Genomic DNA, 23,997 nt, shown 5'->3' on the forward strand with positions numbered 1-23,997 from the left:
ACATAAAGGTATATGGGTGCCGCAGTTCACCAAAAAAGGCCAGGGTTCAGTGAAAATTTACCCAGAGGGCAACACTGATTTTCAACCCACGCCGATATATGTGCAGGTGACACCGTACCGTTTGGTCCGGCCAAGTAGTTAATGCCGTCTGCAGCAAAACTGCTTTAAGTCAGGTAAAAAAAAACAAAACCAAATACTGAGGGGGATGATTTAAATTATAATTCCGAGTTGATATCAAGTGGAATTCCCAGTCGAAAACTTCATGAATTTTTTTAAATTATTTTAATGCGGGGTAGGCAGATGTCACAGAAACATTGTGAGGAAACCCGAGAAATGCGTTTCGGGGGTATGTGAGCTAACCTCTCAGGCGACGCCCTGAGCCAAGGGTCGCGGAAAATTCCATTTTGCAATCAACTTAGCATCATGGCCTGAATCAACCTTCAAAGTTTTCGTTACGATGTCACTAACAGCCTGTACTTTCTTTGGTAAGTACTTATAAAGTATCATAACATTATTTAGAACCATTCCAGATAAAATTGCCACCTCGATCTGAAACTGCAAGCAGTGCTTTCCACTTGTAAATGAAGAGTATTAAATGTGCAAATTATCTTGAACTTTTTCTCCATCCGTAACTACAACATTCCATACAAAGTTTCTCACATGGGTAGATCCTGCGGCCCTCAGGGCACCGGCCGACTCTGTCCCGTTATTACCAACTCCGTTGCGAAATTATCTCAATTTAGATGGTCATTAGCAGAGTCGCACGGGAGAGATATCCGGCTGGCCGTATAAATCTGAATTTAATGACCGCCAGCCACCACCGGCTCTAATATTTCCGAACAATGTTTCTCGACACGTATTTGAGCGTGTTTGTCCTACGGCTTCTGATTCTTTATTGAGGTCTTTAAAAACACACGGTCGGAAGCTGTTGTAAATGTTAAGATTGTAGGGTAAGATGGAACTCTAAACTACTTTCGCTAGCAACGAAATCGAATCAACGCGAATCATGTTATAAATAACGAATTTACACATTCTCCTTTCTTATGTACATACATACATAAACTTACGCCCGTAATCCCTAATGGGGTGGGCAGAGCCACAAGTAATCAAAGACAACTTGCAGCCACTGTTGATACGATGTCGTAAGCTGGACATGATAAACCTTATGGTGATAAGGGATCAGCCTATCGCCCATAACACAATCACTCTGTCGGTTTTTACGACATGCCCGGGAAGAGAAGCAGCTGAACGTGTTCTATGTTTTTTATTTGCTTCCAGAACAGCATAGAAGATCCTTTCTTATGTCATAAATTCGTACGAAATACCTATCGATCTTTATGTATGTATGTATTAAACAGCAGTACCAATTACGATAAATAAAATTGTTGGTTGTTTGAGTTTGTCCCTGCTCCCGCGGCACGGATTCTTAGCCGCACACGACGCGATTATATCGAGGTCTTTTAGTCAAAGCCACAAAGCAAAGCAAAGTAGCTTGCTGCGTTCCGTCGCGTGTGTGTGAGTGTCAGTGCCTTTCTGGGTAAGCTCGTTCCACCGTCGATCTCTTCTTCTCCTCGTAGAAGAGTGAAGTCAAGAGCAAACCATCTTAATTAAAAACAAGCCCTGGAATTAAACTGCCGCCCGAACCGAATGGTTTAGATTTACAATTGGACCAAGTAGATGGCGCTGCCATAGGACACTGATAAAACAATAAATAACATAGTCTCACGACTATATCCCAATAGGGTTGTCAGAGGTACATTCTATCAAGATGAACTAAGTACCCTCACCTCATCGAGCTTTCTTACAGACCAACGTGATAGGTAGTGAGCTGGATCGCCATTTAAAATAATCGAGCCAACTGTATTAGTGAATTAATAACTCATTGGTGCATGTCCGGTACCGGGGTTCGAACTCACACTCACCGATTGAGAAACAAGCCGGTTAACCACAGGGCCACAGCGACTCCGTCAGTAGATAAAGACAGCCAAAGTAAAATTTATAGTGCTACTAAACTCTAATGACTTAACAAGTTAGGTGTAACAGTATCGACCTTTATCGAGCCAATATTTCTTGAGCTATTTTTAACACTGTTTACGTAAGTTTACATCATCGGCACCTAAGTTAAACGAGGCGTAAATTATCTTCTTTTTTTTCAAAAAATCTCAAACCGTCTGTCGAAAAGTTTTTTTGTTCCTAGTTTATTTAAAAAAAAAATTAAATTAATAAAATAATATTGTTTTTTAAGTTTAAATGTTTCTTGTTTCATAATTTTGCTGCATTATTACTTACTCAAACACGTATCATTTCATTTCGACGGGCGGTATGGGACCTGCCTGAAAAAAAAGTAGATACTTTACGGTTCATTGGACTTAGGTGCAGAAAGGCCTAGGCGTACATATCGCGATCAGATCCAGGGTTTTAGAAAGACCAGGTCAAGAGTACCCTAAGTCGAACATGCATGTGGTCTTTGATGAGTGGAAGAAGCGAAAGTGGTATATCAGGATCGTTGTCAAAATTATGTGGTATCTGCCTACCCTAGCGAGAAATAGGCGTGATCTTTATGTAATACTTAAATGTCATAAAAACTATTTGACAAGCCAAAATATCAATATTTCACTCACAAAATGACTATCTATTATAAAATCTGAAAAGTTAGTAGGTATTAAATTTTTTATTATCAATATTAATCAAATTCTAGGTAAAACCTCAAACTAGGTACACAGTTTATCTTTTAATATCTACATTAGAGCTATGAAAAGTTTCATCATAAAACTAAAATTTCGCTCACAGATAAGCTTGAGCATAACTAGTTAATTTAAAATTACTTTATCTTAACTCTCACACGAACAGTTAGTTTATTTACATACCTATTTTGTACAAATGAAAAAAAACCTATTCCAATTTTATTCACTCATTCATTCTCTATACGGCAGCTTTACTGTTATTTTATTGGGCAACAAAAAAGAGCGAAATGTGAGTGAATGGAATGATAAATGAACTGTTGCGAAGTCTATTATAACAACATATGGGAGGAAAAGCAGAATACGCTGCTGTTTTTCTTTATGGTTTCAAAAGTAAATAAACAAACCATATAGCATCATCATCTTCCTAGCGTTATCCCGTTTTCAGGGTCCGCTTACCTAACTTGAAGATTTGACAGGTCAAGTTTTATACAGAAGCGACTGCCTGTCTAACCTTCCAACCCGCGAAGGAATAACAAGCCCAAAACAGGTTAGGTCGCATACGTCTGAAACACATTTCTCGTTTTCAGGTTTCCTCACGATGTTCTCCTTCACCGCTGAGCATGTGATAATCATTTATGATCCAACCATGAATTTGAAAAACGATTTCGAAAAATCATAGGTTTAGACCCGTGCTGGGTTCGAACCTGCGACCATAACTGTATACAAACCATGAACCATATAGGTACATATGAGTTTAAACTCATGTTTGGATCATTGATAATTTGTAGCCGGTTTTGAAAATAGGATCGCCTCCTATTATATGGTACTTACTTTCTCACAAGTTCATAACTGGCGAGGAGGGCGTGTATATACTATACGCACTGCCTACCCTTTTAGGGATACAGGATCGTTGAAACACTGTAGTAAAAGTACAATAATAAAATACAGCACGTTCACGGTAGTACTATAGGCATACCATTGGACGGCGGACCACGGCCCACTTTCACACTAGGATCTAACCTGTATAACTGGACTAGACTGGACTGGACTATGGACTTTAAACCGATATATACATTGCAGACTATTAACCGACTCTGATATTTAACACCACGTTCTAATCATAGAGTTAAGCCCAATATTGAACAAAGCGGAGAGGAGAGGATGGAAGACGTGTCGTAAAATACAATAACATTTATGTTATAACCTACTGTTCTGGCGTGGGGGGAAAAATATTGGTTGTTTACAACGCATCTCCTCCTCGCAAATCTCCGCTGTAGTTTATGTTTCTACTGAAGCGGAGCGGAGATGAGTGGAAATGTACAAGAACCGACCAATCACCGACGGGCATCTAGTACTCTCGCACGCAGTGATTGGTCGATGCAGGTCTCCGCTCCGCTTCGCTCCACGCCGGTACGCTTAAGTGGAAACGCACACTTAGTCGTTACCGGGTCTCGGCGGTCATAGAGTAAGTGTGTAGCATATTCTTGTGTTCCAGGGGGCGCCAGCAGGCGGCGAGCGTAGGCGGATACAGGTAGCGTTTGTTGTGCGTGCCCTAGGCTGTACTGTTGTCACTGTCTGTCGACTAGCGCGCGAGTGAACGTTCCACGTCGAATCTACATGCCTTGCTTGCCCACTCTTTTGTTTTGTAACTCTATGGTTTTTATTTATCAAAATTATTTAATTTGGAATAGTTTACAATGGTTCTTTTCTTGTTTTTTTTTTAATAAACATTTTGAATTAGGAATATTTTACAATTGGTACAGATGATAAAGTGTATGGGTTACACTGTTAAATTTAAATTTTTCATGTTTTATATCATGTTTAACGTCCAAATTGCTAAACTACATAGGTATTGTCCCTCGTGTGCAAAAAAGTAATTTTAATTAGTAATTTCACATGTACTTTGATATTTAATTTCAAATCTATGTTTTTATACTTCTCAGAACTTTTCAAGTTGTTTCTTACTTTCAAGCACTGCAAAGGCATTTCGTAGTAGATTCGACTTAGAACAATGGAACACTCAGCACTTAGTAATCGTCGTGTTGTAAGAGACATTTTGTTTTCGTGTTCATTTCGAGACATATTTAGTGTGGATTTATGTTATTCTGTGATTAATTTGTTTTTAAAAGCATTTAAGAATGTACAGAGCCCGATGGTGTTTAGCCGCAAGAAATAATTGGGTGATCAAAATAGATAGTTTTAGCTCAAAAAATAATGCTGTCTGTAACCTTCTTAATTCAACATTTTTTTTCTTAAAGAGAGTTCCGTAGACTGTTTTGTGACCCATCCGAACGCTGCGTGTTTTTTTTTTTATTTATCTCAAGCCCCTACGGAGCCCTCAATTCGAGTTCACCATTTAGTGTAATGTGCTAATTTTATGTGTTGATCTGGGTTTGAGTTTTGTTCGTTGTTTCGTTAACTAAAACTGTGTGTACTATGTGTTTATAGAGAGCTATGGTTGTCTATGTATCATCACATCAAAACTGATGATTACTGGTTGTGTGGGGGCGGTGACCTTTGGGAACTGTTGTAAAAAAAAAAAAAATTACGTCCAGAAATTGATAAAACATAGTAAAATTACATCGAACGGAGTAAAAATAATATTCGGAATTTAAATAATAACATTTTTCTTCGTTATTCTGACATTCTAAATTCGAATTTAATGAAATTAAAATTATAGTTTAGAATACACCGACACATATCTACTAGAAAAATAAGTACCTATGCAAATGTTTTGAAATTTTTGGACGTACTTGGAAAGACCTTTATTGACATTATAATTATTTTCGTGAAATTGTAACACTGACAACAGTAAGCTAGATAGAGCGTGCGCACACAGCGCTACGAAAAATAACGTAACTCGCATTTTTGTCATTTTTGGAAAAAAAAATAATCAAAATAAAGAACCTGAAATAAATGCAGTTACATTATTTTTTTGTGTAAAAAGTACAATTAGTGTCAGAGAAATGGCGATGTTGTGTTTATTATTTGGCTTTTTATTCTGTTAATAATATTTGTCCATAAGTAAACAATAACTACGACATATAAACAGTAACATTCATTAATTTAATGTGTTGTAGAAAATAAAGCGAAATAATTTAACATAATTTAATCGTGTTTTGTAAGGCTAAATCACGTGCCAATTAAATGTTATCCCTATTAATACACACCAGCTGATAAAAAGTAGCTCCTTTGTTAAATTATATAGAAAAAATAAACAATTACCATTCTTGAACATGGAATGTTCACCATTAGTAAGTTTTGTCTAAATTCTCATAAGCTTCTAAATCAACACCAAGATTTGGAGGTCATTAATATCAAATTGTCTATTAAACAGTAAATCTATTTTAAATACTCCACTTGAATTTTCAGTTGAGGAACACTTATTTTATAACTTGAAAAAATGCCTGACGTAGAATTAATTAATTTAATATACTTACCTTTACATGCCAATTTGAATTAATTGAATATGTAAGAATTAATATTAAATCTTATCAAATTGATACCTATTCTGGTAATAATATTTCATAAGCGTAACTAAATTACTTATAATGATAAGTTATTCATTATATGTCTTGGCTGTTTTTGTATGTATTCCAACTCAGTCCTACCTTTTTCTCCAGCCGAGTACTCAACACCTTCAAGGCAAATCTACACCACACACACATATTTCTGACATCATGGAACACACTGAATTATGCAAAAGATTTTTTTTTAAATACTAATTTATTTTTAATACTAAGTATAGTCTGGTATCACTATGGTTTTTCAGTGTGTTCGCTCTTAAAATTCGGCATCAAAATTAATACCCGCCGCTCCACGCAACAAGCTTTTGTGGTGTGGTTCATTGTCAAAACGTCATAACTCAAATTTTGTGTAAAATATTTTTGTTTTTTTTTTCGACAGATCGAAAGCTGTTCGTGGGTATGCTCAGCAAACAGCAAACGGAGGAGGATGTTCGCCAGTTGTTCACACCATTCGGCACAATAGAAGAGTGTTCCATACTCAGGGGGCCAGACGGGGCGAGTAAAGGTAAGCGATGTAAAGACATATTTTGTATATAATATTTAAAATAGACTGTCCGCGACTTTTATTTATTTATTTATTTATTATTATTACAAGTTCTTATAGCTAATTTACACCACTATCCAAAACAGACCCAAAACAGCGTGTTAACGCGATAAATTGTTTTTAATGCAGTGTTACAGTAGCAACCCAAAAAGACCGAAGCCTGTGATAGGGTTAGCTACATCGTCTTAAAACAATGACATAAATATTCAGTAGGTAGACAGCGCGGCGTAATTTTAATACAAAAAAAAACTTAAAATTGATATTAAAGGATTAGTAATTAATTTAAAATTATGTAGTTAGTAAATAATGCTAAAGTTAGTAACAGCATTGTAAACAAATTATTTTAAAAGCTCAGAGTAGACTTCATTCGTTTAAGTGTTTTTAACAGGATATATATCGTAACAACTTAAAGAATAAGAGAAGGAGGAGGAGAGGCGAGTCACAGCACTGTAACGTGGAACCTGTCAGAGGGCAGCAGTAACTGTCAGTACTATTCAGAGGCGGAGGATAGGAGTCGTAGTACGGCTTTGAAATAGACTACTATGGGCGCCATCACACTTGCGTCAGACAGAGTACTGCGAAGCGGAAGGCATGAGGGAAACCGCTGTCCTATTTTTCCCTAAAAAGTAGCATGGAGAATGCTACACCGAAAAGAGGGTGGCTCTTAAATTACTGATGATGACCTATAGGCTAGAGGGGAAATATTTTCTGGGAACGGTTCTGTTATTCCACAGACTACCTTCTGCATACAAACTATAAACCCTCTAAACAAACCCTCTAATTTTATTTTATTTTTTTAGCTTTTTTTTCCTACAAACAATATCGTATAATAATATCTGTTTCAACGCGCCGTATTTCCCCGAACGAGGCACGTTTTTCTACAATATTGCTAAAATTTTCCTACCTCGAATAAAAATAGACAGGTGAATCTAAATAAAAGCGTGTCAAAGGGTAACAAATTGTACAAATGGCATAGTTTCATTCTCACTCGCGATGAAGTGATAAAGTCACGTCGTAAAGAAGCTTCTACCTTGATGGATATTATTTGCATATAACTTTATGAGCTTACATTTTATGCCCCTCTGATATGTCTTAGCAAATAGCGTATTTTGCTGACGTGAAAGAGGTGAATTTATATCAAATATTACCATATTTCTGAGAACGTTTCGCGTTAATCTCTTTTACTGCCTACTGAAATTTTAATAATATTATGAGTTCTACACCCGGCTTTATGTTCAATTGTGGAAATTTATTAGAAGATTTATTTCGTTAGGCTTATGCTGTAGATTTTTATCTTTTTATCATTTACATTATAAACTACGTTTTACTGAACAAATTATTGCGAATGGATAAAAAAGGTCGTTGGGAAGTTTCAAAGTTACATAATTTGCATGTTTTGTAGGTTACAAATTATTCGCAATAAAAATGTTTTAAGTACCTGACAAGTAGGAAAAATCGTCAACCCGTCACTTGCGAGTGTTGAAATATCTGGAGTCTCATTATACTTTTTAACGCGTTAAGAACATTATGTGTTTTAAGTAAGCAAAAATCTAAATTGTTAAAAGTAAATTGTAAAACAAATGTAAAATTATAAAGTTACACCAAATCACCCGGGAACGAAATCAGGTGTCCACAATTTGGAACGCAATTCTCGAACCGTGAAACGCAAAAGTGTGCGATTAATTCTCGGGACGCGAATACGGTTGTAAATTGAACCGACGCGTCATATCGCAACACTCGCCACCCACCGCTCCAGCATTACGCAACTTTAATTTCACTTCGTACCCGCGTCGAATTGTTAGATTTTAATTGAGTTCTACTCGTAAACTCAGATATTCCAGCTCGGTTTGTTAGCCACCTAAACGACTGTTCCGGCTTAATGTACACATTAAGCTTTTTACACTCAAAGCCTGTCGTTATACAACGATAAAGATATTACTACAGTACAGATGTACCTAACAGCAAATTGTTAATTCCCTTTAATTAACAAAGTTGATGCGCAGCCGTAAAGATTTATACGAGAATCCCTCGGCATATTATCGTTACTGTTTTCATTATAAATTAAGCGAGATTTTAAGCAAGTGAACAGGTTTACGAGTTTCGAAAATGGCGAAAATTCGAGTGAAGATTCTTATAAGTAGTCCCTAAAGCTTCCTGGAGGTCAGTGATGGAAAATCCTGCTGATGGAATCCGGTCAAAGTGCAGAAGGTGATTCGAAACTCTAATACTTGCTATTTTATATTGAATAGGTAATTATCGCTCTTAATCTATCAACGTATCTTCTAAAAACGAAGTCGCAGTCAGTCATGATTATTTACATTTCGCGACTTTACAGTGCAGAAGCGCCAATGCGCCGTGAAACTTTAAATATAAACAGTATAATAAAAAACATATGAAACTTAAGTTTAAACAATATAAAAACATATTTAATTTTCACACATCCTTAATCATCTCGCAGAATCTCAGACACTCGCGACACACGTCCACTCACGCGCGCCACAGTGCAGTGTTATCACGTGCTCAGCGGTAATTCAGCATTACATCCAAAAATCAATGTTGCTATTTGACATTTACCCATATAACAAACAGTAAGTGCGCAATTTCAACAAATGTCAATATTGCTGTTTAGATTAATTGCTCCCATGTCATTTTACCCCCCTCCCCCCCCCCAACCCCCCACTTCTTTAAGAGCATCACGCTCCTGACATTGAAAGGACTGAACATTCCGATATCAAAAACATAAACAAGCGGCAAAGAAAGAGGGTAGACAGATATGTCTGCCCGTAGAAAATTATGGATCTACCTACTCCACTCCAATCTCATCAGTCATCCCGTGATCATGGCATTGGCAACAGTGTCGAAATATCGGGAGTCTCATATCCCCATTTGAACGCGGTAAGAACCCGTTATTATGTGTTTTAATTATGATAATAACCGCGTAAACTTAAAACAATGTATTGAAAGGACTGCTTCCAAAGGAATGTCTCTATTTTTAATCCGGACTGAGAATTTAGTGGTAGGTACTTCCAACGCGTAAAAGGCAAAGAACACCCACCACAGGCAAAGTAATAAGCACTCCAGCCGTTACAAATTTGTCTTCACACCAAATGTTTCAGTGTAATTTCCTCCGCCGTAAGACGGGAATCACTTTGGCTGTAACAAAACCGGTAACGGTCAATAAACGTCCTTTTAATTTGCAATTCTCGACTTTATCTCTTTGACTCACGTCAGCCGGCGCTCGGGGTCGTATTCTGGAGGTTTTGTGGTGATCATTTAATGTCTTTGCTATGTATGCTTGCTACCGTTAACATGGAATTAGAAAATGCTCAAATATATTACCAGTTCTTTAAAAAAAAACCTTAAACTATATTGATAACCAACCTTCACGTCTTTAGTACTAGTTACATGTAAGTGATAGAGTTGAAAGAGCATGTTTTAAAGAAAGACCACCCCGATACCGACCCCGCCGGCGTGGTTGACGATTTCCCTCAATAAACGCTTATCGCTATCGACCTCCTAGGGTCGATTAATTCTTTCAAATATTTTTCCTCTCAGACAACGCCTTGAGCCGAGGTTCGCGCCCAACTGGGCACACTCAGGTCTGTTGTCTTTAACGTTGTACCGGGCGAGTCTTCAGCGCTCCTTATTTGTCCGGCCAAGTAGTTAATGCCATCTGAGGCAAATCTACAATATCTCGCGTCAAAAAAAAGACCATGTTAAGAATACTCTGAATCGGCGAGCATGCATGAAGACTGAAGAGAATGGATGAAGCGAACGTAGTAAGCGGAATTCCGTGGTCACTGCCTACCCCAACGGGAAATAGGTGTGAACGTATGTATGTATGAAAACTACTATATAAAAAACTGCGCACGAATATCAAATTAATTTATATAAATCACTTGATGATAGTACGCAACGCAATGATGAAAATAAACTCATTTCATAAACATAAGTACATAAAATTCATTACCCAAAGGAATCTTATTCTAAAACCGCTCGAAATCATATCTCACCTGACAGTGTCAATCAGTAGAATGCCCCGTCTCGTCCCTTCATAATAAGGGCAGGTCACGGTGAATATCCATCGTAAAAGTTCCACAAACTCTCTCTTTACGTTCCAGGTAATGACGAGGTCGTAATATATCACCAATTTAGTTCACACTTAGAGCGCGCGGCCCGCGACGTTTATCGCACAGAATGATATAGTATCTAACGTTTCGAAATATGTTTTGCGGTATATAGCAGGAGGGTTCATGTCTTGCCTATACTGGGTATTGGGGTTTTGGTGGATGGCTTCGATATTTGAATATTGCGAGATATTGGTGGCGGTTTCATGTTATGATTTAAATGTCGACGCTGTTAGATAGTATTTAAAGTACCTGTCCTTAAAAAACGATTCGCGCCCAAATGGGCACCCTCTCCTCCTGTTGTCTTCTTAGTACCAAGTGAGAGCCCTCAACGCTCCTCATTCGTCCAGCCAAGTGGTTAATGCTATATGTGGCAAATTTTCAATAAATCTGGTCGAAAATGTCATATACACAGTGGCAGTGAACGTTCTGAATAACTTTCGCATCATGGCGCGTCGAACGGTAACAAAGATATATCTTCGTAAATCCTCGTATAAATACCCGTATTACCACAAAATGCCTATCCCAAGGACCAAAATCGTGCTTACCACACATACTTTCGTCAAATACTTGTCCTATATAATATGTATTGTAAATGTGTTATCTAAATATATACCCTTATACGAAGTATCCCTTCTTAAAATATCTCCGGACAATACACGCATTTTTGAATGTTTGGCATCCGAGGCCTGACTTAGTTTGTGAAGCTATTGGTATTCGAAAACTTCGTCTTTGTAACAAGCGAGCCTTGTGGAAGGATAATACAGTTAGGTATAAGAAAGAATGCAGTCATAGAAAGTATTTTTGTTAGGGAAAAAATGATTAGAAGTTTGATGTTATGATTTCGCTTTCATCGTAAGGGACAACAAACGGCTGTTTAGGTACACAGTGATATTTCTTGAATTCTAATAAAAAATAAGATGGATAAATGTTGTGACAAGTTTTCAATACATTTCACATACAAATAGACCGTAATGTTGGAGAAAATATGATCGAATTTTCTTTCAATAGAATCGCGTAGATAATGTGGTTGATTGTACATGCACTTATGTGGATATATCCTGTACTATTATTAACATATCGTATAATTATTATTTTTTGTATCATGTGTATAATCTCACTTGTTGCTAAGTGACGATGTAGCCCAAGATGGGACACGCTTATCTAGCAAATGTCTATTTACTCTATCATAAAATAAGGAATAATACTACGTCATAAACTGCCTATATACGTCCCACAGCTGGGCACAGGCCTCCCCTCAATCAACCGGACGGGGTATGGAGCATACTCCACCACGCTGCTCCACTGCGGGTTGGTGGAGCATAATATTACGTATAATACTACGTATAGAACAGAAACTCTCCGCTCCCCACCAGCGGCTGAGCTAGGTTTACCTCACCCCTCAACTCGGTGTTACTTTACTCACCAATCGTACACACTTTGCGTGTACAATCATGAGCAATATCATGTACCCACTTTAGAACCCTGTCGCACTATCATATTTGACATTTAATGAGACTTACGGTTTAATTCGTCAAAAAAGTTAATGTGACATGGTTTCAAAGTGTATACATATTAGTACTCGTGACCGTACGATAACATCAATGTGTAGTGTCTGTGTAAAACGAAGTGTTTTGTATAAAGTGTCAGGGGTGTGACTGTAGCCTTGAAAAATCCAGATTATAATATTATAAACATAGTACGGTGATATGAGTTTGTATTGTGAATAATTAATTTATAGGTACTTAGACCAACGTGTGATGTTTGGCTAATGAACTAAAAGCTCACATGTCTGAGTAATAGCCGTTTTCAACGCGTGATTGCGTTGCGCGTTGACTAATGTTAGAGTGTGAAATTTCAGTGGTTCGTCACCACTGGCTATAAGTCGCAATATAGTAGGCCTTGTTAAATTAACTGTGGATGAGCTATGCAACGGCATCCGTGGTTTATTGGGGAGAACATTGGTCTCTCGATCTAGAGGTTCTAAGTTCGATTCCCTGTGGGGAAATATTTATTTATTTTATTTTATTTGGGGAGCTTACAGCTAAACTTACAAAGTTACATACTAACTTAATATCTAAAAGCCATTAACAAGCTTCCACAGATTGAAAGAAAACACAATTTACATTACGTTTCTAAGACCATATGGAAAAAACCTTAAAAATATCTAAACAATAGAGGAAACGAAGTCTCTAACAAGTGCTTTTTTAGCACCTTGAATGCTGCCAGCAAATAGGTCCAAATTCAAGTTATGACCAAGCCTATTAAATAATATGGAACATCTCAGTAAAAAGCTGTTCTTTCTAAAGTTCGTGTGATATCACAAAAAGTACTATGTGAGTCCTATTGTAATTATTTTTGGGTTTTGAAGAGAGGAGGGGTAAGACCAGGAGGTTCGTATATGTAATAGTGTCTTGGCCTCCCCTACTTCGGACTATACTAAGGCACTTTATAAGTTATTTAAGGTAGCGGAAAAACATAGGTTAAGCCTATAATATTGTAAGAACTATGAGGGTGGCATATTCTGTATAGAAAATACCCTCTAAAAAATAATAGAACCAAAAATAATGACGAAGAGTTTACATGGAAAATAATAAAGAGTATGTGAACGTCGTATTTTATTTTTAACGTCATATATATATTTTTTATTTTTTGGAGAATGCCACACTTGCAAAAGAGTGTCTCGTAATGATGATGATGGTTCCTAAGTTAGTTAGGTTACACCCCGGACACTTTAAACAAACCTCGTTTTACACAGACACCACACATTGACGTTATCGTACACACGCGTCTGTGTGTGATTTAAGTCTAAACTGTATTCGAGGGGGGGTGAGGAAAACCTAGCTCAGCCGCTGGTGGGGAGCGGAGAGTAGCCGTTCTATACGTAGTATTATTCCTTATTCTATTCCAGCTACCATTTACTCCAGTATGTAGCCGTTACATGAGCCATGGCCTTTGGGGGCCCAATAGTAGCCAATTGCTCTGAAAACCAGCCTACTGAGCATGTTGAGAATGAGCAAGCAGCAACGTCTCATATTCCCAGCTGATTTGTGGTGTTCGTGTCACGAGGCAAACGTCACAGGTGTGACGTGTCGTGGCGTATCGCGACGTGTTGTGGTAACGCAACATGACAGGTGTGAAATAACGACGCGACAAAAATGTTGTTCTGAAAGCTGTGTGTGTTTCTTTTAGATAGATATCAGAATCAGAATCATTTATTCAACGTAATCATCATAGATAAACTTTTTGAAGGTCAATTTAACATTTTTGAATCTACGTCATTTCACAAGGTGTTGCTGAGGAGAAGAAATGACAAGAAACTGCAATAGCGATACATCTTTTAAAAACCAATGAGGATATACATTACAAGTTATTTAATAACTAGAGAAACACATTTAATACCAGGCATTTTTGTTATTGCCAGAGATAAGCTTAGATAGATAAAGTATTTAATTATATTATGTATTTTGTAATATTTTCTGTGAGATTTATGGTCTTAAAACGTACAGGGAGTTAGTGACATCGTAACGAAAACTGGGATGATGAGCCCATGAGTTTGAGTTTATTACAGGCGGAATTTTCCGTCGCAAAAGTATAGGACTGAAAATAATTAACCATGTGTCGTCGTCGATCTCTGTATGCCAGTGTTTATAACATTATTTTTATACTTACAAAAATAAATAAATTATAAAAAAAACTCAACTTCAAAAACTGTTACCTATTTCAGACCAACCATAAATAGAGGACAGTTTTTAGAGTATCCCTGAAATGCTCTTCAGAAAGCATACTTCAGTGGCAATATATGAGGCGGATGAGCCACTAGGGAGCAAACTACAGAGTATTGCACTAAGCGAAGATCGGGAGTCACAGGGCTGCCTCACATTTACAACGAGATGACAAAGAAAAATGAAATGAAAGAAAGAGAAAGAAAAATGATGAATGAGATGAAAGTATATTTGATTTGATTTGATGGCATGTTATTTATTTATTTTTGTAGTCTTAACACAAAGTCGTTCTTAAAATCTGTAAAAGCAAAGTTATACAGAATTAAATAAAATAAAAATTAATTAAATTAAAATAAAAAAAATACACAAGTAAGTAGAAATATGCTTTGAACGCGGTAAGAACCCGTTATTATGTGTTTTAATTATGATAATAAACAATGTATAAACATATTAGTACTCGTGACCGTACATAATATGTATGTATATTGGCAGTAAATAGGTTAGGTGGTCAAGTTATCCTTGAGTTCGCGTTCATAACAACCTTGTGGGCTCGTGGGCTCATCTAATTATAGCGTGAGCTAGCATCAACATACCTCTATAACTTTATTAAGGTTTCAAACTTATTTAATTTTAAAGGGGATTAAATTATCACTATAAACTTTAGACCTCGACCAACGTGCAATATTCAGTCTAACGTGGTAAACATTATTATGCGATGGGTTGATCATCTTTCTGACACTGCATATTCTTCTATCATGTGGGTTGTGAGGTGGACAACCAGAGCAACTCATGTGCCCGTGTTAATATTGAGTAAGTAGTACCCGGACCGTCGTAACCAAACTGGGAATCACAAGATTATTTTTGGTATATGGGAATGCGAACCCGAGACCTTCCAACCGTGAGCTCAACCCTCATCCGCTGGACCACAGAGGTTTAATACTGTATATGATTTCATATTACATTACCAACACCTATGTTTTAAAATCTGCTAATATTCTAAACAGTGCAGTGACTGGTTACCAGCCATTTCCCGTCCCATCGTAACGGAGAGGACACGGTTTTTTCCCTCAACCCTTCATCAACAACCAGCTCAATTCGTCCGGTTATCAACTCAACATCTCTTTTTATAAATGGTGTTCAATTCGTAATTTGTTATGTGGACGCACTCGTATCAAAACCCGTGAAAGCTGTGATCCGTGAAATGCGATAACAACACAATCGGCGGTCCACGCATTTGTTATTGTCCTTTGTTAGAGAATCGCAGGTTAGAAGAGCCTCATATATTTTGACTCTGCATTTTTCGTGAGGTTTTTTTGTCACGTTTGTTACCTACCATCCCTATGTTCGCAGAAATCGTTAGCGGTTCGCGGAATTTTTATGTTCGTTTTTTGGGATTTATTCCTATTTTTAGTTGGAGGTGCAACCACAGTCGCGCCACCATTCAAATGCGTGCAGTTTTATAAACGCTACTTCACTTGGTGTCTTGTTGGTTACGCAAGTAAGGCATTTCTAAAAATCTTTCTAGGACACGCAGGGTGTGCTGTATCAAGCGTTTTCTCCGTTTATGGAGAAGCGATACGTGCAGTTCAGTAACATAGCGGTTCTTGCCGCGTCAACCGCCGCGAAGCCCCCTTCATCACACACTTCGGTTACCGCAGCTTGCAGTGCTAGCGTTCTGCCAGTCTTGTTCGAAGAGTCCTAACGAAAAGACGTATTTGCAATTATGGACGAATAGAGTGCGACACGAACAAAGTCCTGCGGACTTTACTGGAACTAATTGACAAGTAACAAGCACCCGCTGCGTTACCTGCCGCGTCACCCGCCGCGGCGTCACCCGCCATAAGTGACGCTACAATTCAAACAAACGCGTGCAAAAACGCTTCTCCGTGAACGCTCAGTACATGGTCATACGTTTGTTTTTTCCGGCGGCTCGCCCCGTGCACCGCGCCGCTTGACGCCCCGCGCGTCTCTGTTCTTGGCCCAGTTTTTAATAAGATAAACACACTGTGGAGTTGTTCCGGACAACTTTCACTGTTTGGCCGGACATATGGTGAATGCTGAGAGATCTCTTTTTTTTAGCTATATTTATAACTTAGTATAAGAAGAGAATCAGTTTTCAAGTTAGTTTTGTATAACTAAAAGTTTTCCAATTACATAATTGTCTGGCTATTAAAGTTGTTCTTAAGTACAAACGTTTTATTGAAGATTGTTCCTATTTATTATTAAGTTAAAAGAACTTCTAATAAATAATAAATATTAATACAACATAACATCATACCTATATCCTCGAAGGGGTAGGCAGAGGTGTATAGGCACACCCCGGATACTTCATAAAAACAACCTCCTTTTACACAGACACCACACATTGACACACGCGTCTGTGAGTGGGACGTTTGACGCTATACGATTTAAGTCTAAACTGTGTTCGAGGGGGTGAGGTAAACCTAGCTCAGACGCTGGTGGGGAGCGGAGTGTTGCCGTTCTATACGTAGTATCCTTATTCTATGGTATATGTGTACACCCACCACTCAACATGTAATAAGGGGCGAACCTGTTAACATTAACACGGCACAAATCCAAACATGAATTCAAAGTCATAAAGTCTAATTTAGCGATTTAAAGTCCAAGCCGGGATTTGAACCCGTGACACTACTATATAAGGAAGGCGTTCTCCGAACAGGGTTATCCCGGAATCACTCACTAAATAGAATAATCCAATCTCAAAATATTCTTCGAGAATATATAAGTTTTCCAATTAAACAGACTGGGTTGTGTCGGAATCGCCTTGCGTCATTTGTTTGACCGTCCGGTGTTTTCGGTCGTTCCGGGTTCCGTGATTACCGGAATAGCCGGGACTAATCTGGAGTCCGGTTAAAAACATACGTGACTTTGAAGTTGATCAAGAAATAGGATCTCTGTCAATATTAAATAAGATTGCGTCCGGTATCTTATAGGGAAGTATTTTTGGGGTTGAGGGTTGAGGTGGAGTCCAATTATAACAAACATTATAGAAGGAAAAATTGAAGGGAAGAGAGGAAGGGGTAGACCTAGGAGAACATTTATGAAACAAATAAAAGAGAAGGTGCAGGTCGTGTCGTATCAGAAGGTGAAAGTTTTAGCGGGAAGAAGAGAGGAATGGCGATTACTCCACTGACAAGAGTGCAGCTCTTAAATAAAAAAAGAGAGAGAGGGTTGATGAGGTTGGTCACATCCACCTTGCAACCCACACGATATCAGCAGCAGTAAATCAATGGTTTTTGAGCCTGTTATAGTATAAATAATATTAATAAAACGACGGATTAATTTTCGCGCGTTCGGAGAGCCGCTCGGTATACGTCGGTAGACGGATTGAATGCGACAGTAACTGTGCGGCTTGCTACCGACGACATAATACTCTTATCTATACCGACGACTGCCTGAGTAGGGGCAAGCGCTCGGTATATAAAAAATGAACGAGGCTCGTATTAGGTGTTTACTTTGCGGACCTCAGACAGCGCTTGTCTTTATTTAAAATAAACCAAAAAGCTATATGCAGGGTGTTAGTGACATCGTAACGAATACTCAGGGGGATGATTCAGACCATGATTCTGAGTTGATATCAAGTGGAATTTTCTGTCGCAAAATTCATGTTTTTTTTTAGTTTATAAAAATTCCCCTTGATATTAACTCAGAATAATCAGCTGAATCATCCCCCTCAGTATTCGTTACGATGTCACTTACAACCCGTACAAGTACATACGGTAGCTATACAAGTAGGCATAAGTGTTAGTGACACCGTTGGGGGATGATTCAGACCATGATTTTGAGTTGATATCAAGTGGAATTTTCAGTCGGAAAATTCATGTTTTTTTGTGTTTTTTTTTTTTAATTATTTTCAGTTCCATACTTTTGCGACGAAAAATTCTACTTGATATCAACTCAGAATCATGGTCTCAGTCGACCCTCGAAGTTTCGTTACGATGTCACTAACGCTCTATATACTACTAGCTACTTGCCCTGGCTTCGCACGGGTGCAATGCTGGTACTAAAGTATACTAAAGAATGTCTTTATATACTCATGTTATCTTTAAAAGGACGTTTTGTCTTAAAAATAATTCACTGTTAATATTTATCGTAATAAACGCGTGCGATCGTTACTAATCATAAAGTGCTATCGCTATTTATAGGCACGCGCGCCAAAAAATGCGTTAATTTACGACATCACATCAAAAACCTCTAAAACTATCAGTGTTTCTCTACTGTATTATGTATGTATTATACACTTAAACCTTCCTCTTGTATCACTCTATCTGTTAAAAAAACCGTATGAGAATCGGTTGCGCAGTTATAAAGATTAACCTACACATAGGGACCGACAGAAGAAAGTGAATTTGTTTTACACTATGTTAAGATAATAGCGCATACTGATGGCTTCCATGCTATCGTTCGCAAGCGAGTCAGTTCCCTAATAACGAGAGTACGTGGCAGCGCCAACAGTCTTCTAAGAATCGTAGCAGAGAGGATGGATGGCCCATTCTGGAAACACTGGGTTATGACTCACGTGTTACCTATACGCCGTGTGGCCAAGTAATGTCATTTAATTTTATATACTAACATAGTTCGTAAGTCTCTATTGTTTTACTAACATTATATGGATGCAGAATCTGAAATAAATATTTTATTATTATTTTTATAGTATATTTTCTATTCTCCCTTTTAAGGGGTAGTTTATACCCTCTACACGGGCCTTAACCAAGTGCAGTGGGGTCGAGGTTATTCGATGAAATGGTGGGCGAAGTAAGAAACTTTCGGGTTATGCGACAGGTATTTAATATTGTAGCTTTTTGTATGGTGGTAATTATATAGGATGGTATATCAAGGGTTTTTAGACTGTTATTTAGGCTTTTGGGGATGACACCAGTTGAGGATATAACAATTGGGACAATGTGTCGCCACTGTATTTTTATTTCTATTGCTAAGTCCCGGTACTTTGTGAGTTTGTTATTATTATTATTAATAGAGGAAATAAGGATGCATGGTGCGTCGCCTACAAGGGCCCTTATGCCACAAAATAGTTTTCAAATTAACATTGATGTGATGACTGTCTCTAGTACAAAGCTTCAATTACAACCGAACCAGTTCCTATCCAACTTAGTTTGATAGTCGAATGTATGGAATTAATCGGAACACTACACTTCACAAGTAGGAAGTGATTAACTGAGTAGTCCATGAGTTACTGCGGCCTTGACACTTCACGCCTAATAACCTTTGTTGGAAACTTAAGCCTCGTTTAAGTTCATGACACATAGATGGGGGGAAGGGGGTATAAGCTGAGGTGGTACCGAAGGCTGTTTATTTTAAATTTCGAGCTTTTATCTTTATAGATTTTATGAGAGTGGAGGAAGCGAAGTTAGTGTGTTAGGGTCGTGGTAAGTGGTATTCCAAGGTCTCTGTCTACCCCAGCGGGGAAATAACCTAGATCAGCCGCTGGTGTGGAGCGGAGAGTTGCCGTTCTATTATATAGTATTATTCCTTATTCTGTATGCCCTTGGCCTAAAATCGTAAATCATGCGATATCCAATCGCGCTGTGAGAAAAGTCCATTTAAAGTCGTAATACCGAATGTTCTTTTAAAACTATTGTGCCTGGACATATCGGCCTTAAGAGGTTAAAGGCGAGTGAAACGTTTTCACACATTCCTGGGCCAAGATGTAATGAGATGAAAACGGTGTGAATTTATAGTTTTAAACTTATCAGTCACACACTGAAAATTCTGTAACTTTTGTCAATCTGGGAGCTAAGGTAATGGAGGTTTAGCAAAAGTGAGGTTATGTCGCAATTTTGTCGCAATCGCATATTTCTCTGCTCTCTCTTTGGTATTTTTAGATAAAATAAATATGGATAATTTTTTAGACCATATCCCGACTTATTATATTTTGGCCCACGGTTTTCCATCTCTTTTCAATACCAGGTACCTATGGCTGCAAGAGTCCTCTGAGTAGCAAACCATAGAAAAGGGCAGTTTCCAACTAGTCAAATCAGTTACTTTGTACTAAACGTAAAACACGAAAATACTATGGAATTTGTATAAAAAGACGACCTGGGACGTTATAGAAAAATGTGACAAATTGTCGTACTTGTTATTACATTTTTCTTTATTAAAATTTACAAATAACTTAAATAGAAAAAAGATGTTTTTATCGCCTTTAGTTTATCTTTGAACTAGGAAATTTCCCAATTACATTTCACTGTACGAATTACTCATTCATTTCTATTTCTAATATGTAACTCATATCCGTCAAAAGTATCGGGCAAGCACGCGTATACAATACAATATCAAAAATCCTTGTTACAATATTATTAGACTTTCATTTCCCCTAATATATTTGACATATTTGCCATGGGTGGATACCATTCGCCCCGAGGCCTGGCAAGTGTGCATCTATGTGGAAATAAAGAGATATTTTTTCTCCATTTTCTTTTCCAAGCTCCTCAGATATGAAATACGAATTTAATTAAGCCCTATATTGTTGGGATACGAAATTGTACGATAAAATTAATTTAGGAAAATTCCCCTTGTATTTTTTGGACGTGTGGGTTGGCTAGTTTTTTCGGGGACTTAATTTAAGATAATATTTGGGATAATACAAAATGAACGTCTGTATATTCCCTAATATCTATGCCATCATCATCTCCCTACCTAACTTGTAGATTTGAAAGCGACTGCCTGTTTGACCTTCTAACCCTCGAAAGGAAAATCAGCCTAATACTTAGGTTAGCCTCCGAAACGCATTTCTCAGGAATGTGAGTTTCTTTCACCGCTGAGCACGTGATAATCATTTATGATCCAAACATGACAACAATCAATACATATTTAACCAAGAAATCCCAAATTCGATTCCCATTTCGTTATATATTTTTGTATTCATTTTTTATCATTAATTTGGGATAAAATCTAACCCAAACCGACTTCCAATTTCAAACTTTATTAAATTATTACTGAACAGATTCTCATTGAAATTTGTATTCAAGTAAACCGTAGTTCAAGGAAATATGAATCGTTTTAGAAGCGAGGACCGTCTATCAATATTTACTAGGAATTGAGGTCTCGGCCATAGACGGATATTTAATGAGCCACAGAATGAAAAACTTTCAAACTGAAGCATAATATTTTTATTACTTTCTTGAAATGTTCTGATATAATTTTTACTCTAGTTTAAATTGCTTATTGGGATAGGTAAGACGATGAAACATATATATACAGGCTGTCCCATAATAACCGCATCATATTTAAGGGGGTGATTGCTTATCCATTATTACTTATCATTATAACAAAACACACACACTATATATGTACTACATTATAATATTATGTACATGTATGTATGTATGTATGTATGTGTGCATGGCTTGCGACGAGTAGGTGTATATGATGTACACCTCTGTCTACTCCTTTGGAGATACAGGCATGATGCCTCGTTTTGTTACCTAACAAAATATTGAAAGTGTAACCTCACTTCACCGTAACATCCTAAATTCTCGACTACCGTTTATCAGTCAAACATCTTAAGCGATCATTTAGCCAGATAAGGTTGATGACCCCAGATTTAACATAAACAGCAAACCCTCTAGACTAAATCACTTCTGTGTTCCATCGGAGACACGGGAGCGATTTATTATCCGTCATTACCCTGGCAATATCGTTGTAATGACGCGATCCGTGGAACAGAGGATTATTCAGGCACCTCCCACGTAATAAGCGAGCTACCTTCGAGATGACGAGTCCACGGGAGTGACTACGTGTAATTATTCTCTCTAAGTAAATTGTGCATGCAAATGTTTACGCTCGCAAAATTGTGTGACAAGGTAATGATGCATTCTCGTTGTAGTAATAACAAGTTTGAGGACTTTGTGTTAAACAGTTAAGTGAAAATTGTGAACTTTATGGCGAATATTTTTATGTACAACCAATATTTCAATTCGGTGTCCGTTTTTGCTACCCAGGGTGTTGAGTTTCAATTTTAATGTCTAAAAGAAATGCTATGTAAAACATTTTTTTTATTATTATTATAAAAGCATTTAAAAAAGCTCTTAATTTTCAACATCATTAAACGTCCGTAAATAAAAATAATTCCACGTAAAAATCTCTTGTACACCTTAAAAAATAATAATAGACGCTTCAAAAGGAATAATTCAAATTAGGCGCTGCTTCCTTAGGCGCGAACAACGCAATTGTCGGCTAAGGTCTTTTCAAGCGAAACGAAGCGACCGGAGCACGGAGTAGCGATTAATTTGAACCGAAGCGTTACGAAAACGTACCGTCACGATGACTACAAAGTGGGTAAGCCAAGTCAGAATGACGTTGACGGACGCAAAATGCCGATATATTGATATCGATGGACGATTGTCGGCAATTTGGTGGTTCATTTACCACGCTTTTTGTAGTGGGGATGTAATAGATTGTAAATACAAGTTTATTGTGATTAATGTTGGAGTCTTTGAAACGGAACATAAGGCGTAATACCTCTACAATGCTGACAAGTTTATTTTTGTTTGCTAAATGTTGTGCATTACAACGTAATGTTAGTGTCATCATCATCATCATCAGCCCATTAACGTCCCCACTGCTGGGGCACGGGCCTTCCCTATGGATGGATAGGGAGATCGGGCCTTAAACCACCACGCGGGCCCAGTGCGGATTGGTGGTTATTAACGACTGCTAATGCAGCCGGGACCAACGGCTTAACGTGCCTTCCGAAGCACGGAGGAGCTCGAGATGAAAACTTTTTTTTGTGGTCACCCATCCTATGACCGGCCTTTGCGAAAGTTGCTCAACTTCAATAATCGCAGACCGAGCGCGTTTACCGCTGCGCCACCGAGCTCCTGAAACGCTGGTAATCAAATCCTTAAACGCTGATAGATCTAAGTTGACGGACAATCAGTCATTCTGATTCGTCCAAAGAGGGGCATGTCGGACAAAGTTCGGCAGCCCCCTTATCCTGTGGTAATGTGTGATAATGTTAGTGTAATAATAAAAAAACAAAAATAAGTTACAATTTTATCCATCTACTGTTCAATATGAAAAATTGAGGATTTTATTCTGACTTAAAATAAAATCGTTCATCATTTAGTTCTAGTTCTAGGTAGATTATTTACATTTCTATTTACTTAGTATGTCTCCGTGAGCATCTCTGATAATAATGAGAAGTGTCGCAAAAACTAGCATTAGCCACTGAAATTATATTAATGAATGTACACATTATCTGCTGCGCTAATAAAAATAAATTATGTGGCGTAAATGCTGTAAAACCAGTTAATATCACATCTCGTTGTCCATTTAAAAAATAATCGCAGCTAAACAAGAACGCCTCGGGGGATATAATTTAATCGCGCGCTCACGTAACGACTCATC

At 37.7% G+C, this 23,997-nt stretch overlaps 1 protein-coding gene across 6 annotated transcripts in view; it reads left to right on the plus strand.

Annotated features, from left to right (window-relative positions):
- Window positions 1–23,997, plus strand: part of LOC126368194 (CUGBP Elav-like family member 4) — a 283,473-nt gene that overhangs the window by 63,771 nt on the left and 195,705 nt on the right. For 5 of the 6 annotated variants that reach the window (XM_050012086.1, XM_050012090.1, XM_050012087.1 and 2 more), the window contains exon 3: window positions 6,591–6,716. In XM_050012086.1, the coding sequence (XP_049868043.1) occupies window positions 6,591–6,716 (126 nt within the window). Of the gene's footprint in view, window positions 1–4,179; window positions 4,216–6,590; window positions 6,717–23,997 lie in introns of all 6 variants that reach the window. The other variant, XM_050012091.1, reaches the window with a different exon arrangement.

This window comes from Pectinophora gossypiella, chromosome 7 (assembly GCF_024362695.1).
Source record: "Pectinophora gossypiella chromosome 7, ilPecGoss1.1, whole genome shotgun sequence".
NCBI classification, from domain to species: Eukaryota; Metazoa; Arthropoda; class Insecta; order Lepidoptera; family Gelechiidae; genus Pectinophora; species Pectinophora gossypiella.